Source organism: Trifolium pratense, linkage group LG1 (genome assembly GCF_020283565.1).
Source record: "Trifolium pratense cultivar HEN17-A07 linkage group LG1, ARS_RC_1.1, whole genome shotgun sequence".
NCBI classification, from domain to species: Eukaryota; Viridiplantae; Streptophyta; class Magnoliopsida; order Fabales; family Fabaceae; genus Trifolium; species Trifolium pratense.
In genome coordinates, this window is record NC_060059.1 from 20,033,714 (window position 1) to 20,040,776 (window position 7,063).

At 34.8% G+C, this 7,063-nt stretch overlaps 1 protein-coding gene across 2 annotated transcripts in view; it reads right to left on the bottom strand.

Annotated features, from left to right (window-relative positions):
* Positions 1-5,322, bottom strand: part of LOC123918369 — a 28,117-nt gene extending 22,795 nt beyond the window's left edge. Inside the window, exons 1-7 of one of the 2 annotated variants that reach the window (XM_045970404.1) lie at positions 5,121-5,322; positions 4,854-5,015; positions 4,052-4,222; positions 3,758-3,826; positions 3,507-3,633; positions 3,100-3,172; positions 2,763-2,879 (exon numbers count right to left, since the gene is read on the bottom strand). In XM_045970404.1, the coding sequence (XP_045826360.1) occupies positions 2,763-2,879; positions 3,100-3,172; positions 3,507-3,633; positions 3,758-3,826; positions 4,052-4,222; positions 4,854-5,015; positions 5,121-5,210 (809 nt within the window). In that variant the 5' untranslated portion in view covers positions 5,211-5,322. The remainder of the gene's footprint in view (positions 1-2,762; positions 2,880-3,099; positions 3,173-3,506; positions 3,634-3,757; positions 3,827-4,051; positions 4,223-4,853; positions 5,016-5,120) is intronic. The other variant, XM_045970396.1, reaches the window with a different exon arrangement.
* Positions 5,323-7,063: the final 1,741 nt, after the last annotated feature.

The window sequence follows — 7,063 nt, forward strand, 5'->3', positions numbered from 1 at the left end:
CCAAGAGTGCGTGTAATCAACGAGTTTCGCAAGAAGTGATTCAGAAATGGTGGATAAAAGCCAGGTACATACCGACGCATCGTGTTTTTCCCAATCTTGATGGAGAGGATTCACGATTCCAGCAGTGCGATCCTCATCAGTAAGAAATTTCTCTGGAATTGAAGGATCGGTGATGTATTTCTGCAAATCGAAGGCGCGAATCACTCCGGAAACTTGTTGTCGCCATTGCTTGAAGTTTTTGTCTTCAAGCTTAACAGAAATTAGGTTTGTGATCTTGTTTTGCGCAGACGTAAAGCTCCCTCCATTGTTGAAGAGATTGGAATCCATGGATCAGTTAGAGAAGCTCTTAGATACCATGATAGAAACTGGTGAATTCAGAGAATGTAGAGAAAATATTCATTGATTGAAAATGTGTTTTTACAATGATGTGATTCTAACTTTATATACTAGTGTAGATAGAATCTAGAGTTTGTTACAGATGTAACTAACTCAAACTAGTGTAGATAGAATCTAGAGTTTGTTACAGATGTAACTGACTCAGACTAGTGTAGAAAGAATCTAGAGTTTGTTACAGATGTAACTAACTCAGTTAGGCTAAACAGAAAGCTAACTACTTATTACAATAACTAACTAGAAGCTTCTTAGCGCTAACCAAGGTTATCAAAACCGGACCGGATCGGTCGGACCGTGAACCGGTCATGAAAACGGTTCGGTTTTGAGCAAAAATCGGATAGGAAACCGACCGGCAAAAAAATGCGTGAATCGGGGTCGAACCGGCGAACCAGCCGGGCGGTTCAAGCGGTTTTGCAGTTTTTTTTTTTTTTAAAAAAAAAACATGGCAAGATGACGTCGTTTTAACTTTTTTAAAAAAAAAAAATCTGAAACAAAACAACGATGTCGTAGGAATAGGAAAGATTTTTGTTTTTCATCTGTTTTTCATTTGGTTTGAATTATAAATTTTATTTTATTTTGACTTGTGATATTTTATCTTTTTAATGTGTGAAATTATGAAATATTGAGCAATTATTCATATATTTTTATTTATATATTTAATTAAAAACGGTTCGACCCCGATTGAACCCGGTCCGACCAATTGAACCTTGAACTGGTGAGCTCGCCGGTTCGATGACCGGTCCGGTTCTAACAACCTTGGCTCTAACACTATATACTCTAACAAAGTGAGAGTCGTTGGCAATTGTCGAAAGTGAACCCTTAGGCTTGTAAGCTTGTACTTTTAAGAAAATGGCTAAGGTGGTTAACAAATGCAGAGTCAAAGCACGCCTATGTTTCCAATTTGACGGGCATGAACCAATGCATATATTGATCACCTTCATCAAAAGCATCAAACAAATATGTATGAATTCTTTCTCAGATGCATTTCTGTTGTTTGTTTATGACATTTTGTGTGTCAGCAATGGAAGAAAACAAAACTTGGTGTGAACAATGAAAGTTCCTTATATATATATATATATATATATATATATATGGGGATGTATATTATGAGAATGCTAAAGATATATGAGAATATGAGAATGAAATAATAGCCATTAGATTAAAATGGATGGTTGAGATTAAAGTAATTATTGTGAGTGATGTCACATTCAACCAAACATTTCCTTCTTCCGTATCTTACTTCTCTCTTACCATTCCCGACCGGTTCTTCCCTTTCCTTCCACCACTAGTAGTTCCGGCCAGTCGCCTTCTTCCATCATCGTCGGTTGTCGGCTTGAGAGCCTGGTTGCCGTTTCTGATTGTTGAGGGATTGTAAAAAATTAGATCTAATTCACACCACCTTAGAAGATGTGATTGTTGAGCATGATTGCCTTCTTCCGATGTGAAACTTTCAGCAGCCAGTTGAGAAAACTATGAATTGATAAATTGAAACAACTTTAGAAGAGGAATTTATTAAATGGTTTGTGAAGGATTACGTTAACGGTGGACATGATGATGGTGGATCTGTGTCTCGTCCCTTTTGTTCTTTAGTTACCAACAAGAAATTTGTGAAGGGATACTTTCAAATGGTTGAATTGCTTATATATAGCTAATACAAATTGAATTTAATATTGTTCTTCTTTTGATTTGGCAGCAACGAGACCTTGACATTGTCTTATGTTATAATAACCTTGTGATTGATTTATATTAACTGATGTAATTGAATGGTTGCAGCAACAATGTCGTAAGATTTACTTGTGTGCAAGACAGCGGTCGGAACTGAGACGGCGGTCGGAAGTTTATGGGTCAGTGGAGGTTGGCCAGAACTAAGATGGTGAATTCATTGGTGTATTGCTGTATCCATCGGCGGCTGCGGGGGTAAGGCGTGAGAGAGAAAGATTCTTCGAAGGAATGAACAATGAAGAGAGAAGTTGAAGGGTTTGTGATTGAGTGGAAAAGACACATTAAAAAGTGTTTTAATCTCAACCATTCATTTTAATCTAATGGCTATTATTCAGTCTCATATTCTCATATATCTTTATCATTCGCATAATATATATATATATATATATATATATATATATATATATATATATATATATATATATATATATATATATATATATATATATATATGTGTGTGTGTGTGTGTGTGTGTGTGTGCCGCACAGAATAAACAGACAATAATCAGACAAGTAAAGCTATTTTTGTATGACACCCAAGTTGTCCGTGCCTACCAGCCTGTCCATGTCTACCAAATATGGAAAAAAATAATCTACCCAGAAAATGAGAAAGGCTTATCACAGACGGTGATGAATTTTAGACCTTACCAGCCTTCAGGAATGAAAAGTGCATCGCCTGCCTCGAGAACAACCTTTTGTCCAAACTCCATTGAGCATTCTGCCCTTGGATAAATTGAGTAATCAGGGTTTTCTAAAGCAACCGAACTGCCAAATGAATTTTATTGGAAAAAGACAAAAGTGGCCATTAGAATATAAAAATATATGCTGGTGAGCCATGAGTTGAGGGCTGGACATGTAAGAGCTGCATTGTTCTCATGCTAGTAATACACCATGTTTCCTACAACAATGCATATACAGGGCTCCTAACAATCATTGAGTTAGTGCATCCCATCATTTTGTCTAAAATTTTGTTTTTTTAGTATACCTGTGATTGGAAGCCTCCCCATAGATAGGCATCGGGTAGAGTGAGGGACTAGCAGAAGGAGGCCACAAAACAACTGTAAAAAATTTGGTTTAGTTAAAGGACAGAATGGGATCGAGGATTGAGAAAGAAAAAGAAAAGGAAAATAGGGGTGTAAAGTAGCTGAAAACCTGGAAAGAGTTTTACAAAAATCATAAAAAATAAATGAACAGGATAAAGCCAATAGAGTTCCAAAACTCCACCATATACTATTTGCTAGCACATTACTTTAGACATTAAATATATTAAAGTATCAATTCACCAACTCAATTACTGAAATTTCGTACATAACTGATAGCACACTGCTGACAAGAAGCATTTACATAACTGATAGCATACTGCTGACAAGAAGAGGAAGACATATACGTTACCTTGTTTGCGGCCAGAAACTATGCACAAAAGATTTTGGTGTGGATCATAGTGAGTACTTGATCTAGATTGTGCATTGTTCATCCACAAATTTATAGAAGATAGTTCTTTTGCTCCCAAAATTGGAGGCTGCAGAGAGCACTATGATTAAATTAGAAATTTTATTAAATAAAAGTCTCTACTATGAAGAACAACATACTGTGAAGAACTATTATAGACTACAAAACAAAATAGCATGAACAAATAGACTAACCGTCTGGATGTCTTCCATTAAGGTTCCCAACTGAACCTTCTCCTGACGGTCATTGTTCATGATTGAAACCTAAAGTACAATAACAAAAATCCATTTCAACATGTTAACAACTAACATCGTTTCAAAACTATAACACCACCAAACTATCAAATTAGCAGCACATATGGAGTAGGGCCAGCATAGAGTTAACTTCAACAACATTAACAAAATAACAATCAAAAAAATGAAATTGGGAATATTGCCAAAAACAATATAAATCAATTGGCATTGGTTATTTCATATTGGAGTTTGAACCTGCGCTAAATAAATTTGATCAGGAACATCTTCCAAGGACGAAAAATCATGTTGTGTGTGATCCGTTTGCGAGGCAACACAATGATCACCATCTAGATGTTGTTGTTGCTCAGTTTGCATATGCATCCGTTTCTTACACAAGTCAATGAAGGTAGAAAATGGCAAAGGAACCTGCAATGCAAGGAAATGAAAAACGAAAAGATTAACTTAACACCACCGCATAATCTCATATCTCATTTAATATAGTACTACCTTTGTCCCTAAATATAAAACCCTCGAGTTTTTTACTTTCCCCTTTTTACAAGAGCGCTTTCAAATTTTCAATTTTATTCATTATTTCTTTACCATCATACCCCTAATTATGTTACATATTTTTCTTCAATCTGTAATTCTCTCTCATGAAGGATAAACTTGTAAAAACAACATTAATTGTCAACAAATTTAATATCACAATCAATTTTCTTAATTCTCGTGATTTATCCAAAACCAAAAGGGTATTATATTGATCGCTCCTACGAAAACAGCTTATGACATGTACATAGGCTCATTTAGGCGTATTTCCATAAGCTCTCCAGTATAGCTTATAGCTTATGAAAAAAAATTGACTCCTAACATTGACTTTTTTTTTTTTTGAAAACTTGGACCTAACATTGACTTTATTTTGTCTTTTGTTATAAAAATAACTTATACATAAAATAACTTATACATAAACACTTATACAAACGCACTTAATTAAGTTGTTTATCCAAAATATCCATAATCCATGTAGGAAAAAGCAAATAGTGTTGTAATTACTAATTACCCTCTGATGACTTCCAAGATCACCATAAAAGACAGGTGCAGATGAAGATACCATAGCCTCCACCACACACGATCCAACCCGTTCCTGCAAGTAGTTAAGACCATCGTTCCGCGGGTTCCATAGAGAGAAAGCTCTCCAATTCTTGATGCATCCGCACAAAACCTTTTCAGATTAAGAAATCCAAATATTAATAATTAGTAATTAGCAATGCAAATAATGATAATTAAAATTAATTAATAGAATAAGCGAAGAGTGTTGTTTGTTTACAGCGGGAACGTTTTTAGCTTCAATAAGAGACTCGAAATCCTTATCTGTGAGAAATTCTTCGTATCTTCGGATTTTAATGCATTCTTCCATTGCTTGTTTGAAATTTGATGGAATTTTGAATTTGAGATTTGAAGAGGAGAAACTGAACTGCAACTTCGTAATAACTGTGATGAAATGAGAACAGTTAGCAGCAAACACTTCCACGTCAAGAATCGTGGTTTCAGAGTTTACGGGCTCGCACCTCTTGGGCTTAGTTTTCAAGCACAATTTAAAAGAGATTGCTATTTGCACCACAGCTTTTACTCTCTGATTTGAGTAATTAAGAAGTTATACATTGATCCAACCAAATTATTTTTATTGCAAGAGTGAGAAATCGAACTCCTAATTATTTTTTTAAAGGGTTTAAGATTCTTACCACTTGGGCAACAACATTTAAGTGACTGTTTTAAAATATAAAAAAAAAAAACAAAAAAAAAAAAACAAAAGTAGTAAGGACCAAAATCAAACAGGGGGACAAATTTCATCAACCTTCCATCTTTCATCATTGTGAACTAAACAAAACCCTAGCAACTTCACAAAACATAGAAACGGAGCGCGAGAAACCTAGAAACCATCATATAGGATCACAAACTTTATTCGACAACATCACACAACACATCCTCTCTCTCTACAACTTCTTTCAACGACAACACACAACATGTCCTCGTTACACGTCTCTCTTTGTCACTTTGAACACAGCACACAACACAATTTAGGTTATACTAAAGTTATAAAAAAATTTCAAAAATTGTGATTTAATAAGATGATTTTAACTTAACTCCTTATGCTTGCATCTCCAGAATTTTCGACATAGGTTATTACCCGTTCCTGCTACATACATACGCATGATTTCACGACACCCACAAATTGGTAAGTTCATTTGGCTTGATGTGATGACTTGAGAGCATTTGCTTCCTCCCATTTTCGTGTTGTTGCTGCTAAGATGAGAAGAAGATGAAAAATTTGCTGAACAAATGCTTGTAAGGCCCCATCTTAGGCGGTCCCGACACTGTCATCTCACGATCTTCTCCACCCCCTCAATAGTGGAGTTTTTATCTTCCGTATGAATCGAACCATGTACCCTAGGGTTCAAGTACATGTTCAACTCATTCTCACTACCAATTGAGCTAGTAGATGGGACCCTAGACTATTACATATGTGCTTGCTGCAATGGAAGAACAAAGTTGTTGTGTTCTTCATGTTTGGAGGAAGAAGAAAAAAAATTGCAATTTTAACTTTGATTTTGATCCCTATGTATTTTTTTGTCTTTTCACCAATTTTTTGTCATTCTGTTGACTTGTCAACCTTTCCAATCTGGCACTTGCCACATCATTGAACTCATGCAATGTAATGTTTTTTATCACCAGTTCCCTTTTTTTAATCAACAATAGATCAACAATAAAAACACAACAACATACTTTAAACATAACAACGTACTAAAAAAAAAAGATGAACTCACCTTGGAATTTTCTCTTGCCATTTCTTGTCCTTTGAGCTTGCATTGCCATTTCTCTTGCATACGGAAAAAAAAAATTATTTGATTTCAAACCAATAAAGAGTTGTAGCTTTTTTGTGTCCTTTAAGAAAGAATTTGTGTTTTTAGTATTTATTACTGCTATTATTTTTCCGTGTTACTGCACGACTAATGAATTCTTTAAAATGAAATAAAGAGAGGGTTCTAACAAAAATGATCTTCGACAACAAAAAAATTTATATTTATCTATTTTCTATCTAATTGAATTCTAAAAATATTCCAATTTCCTTCATAAATTATTAGAAACCGATTCATCCGATTCACATTTTAAGATGGCTTAATTAGTAAAATGGTCCTATTTAGACCTCTTTTTAGGGACCAAACTAATTAACGAAGATGTCTTTAAGGGACCTATTCGGACTTTTTTTTC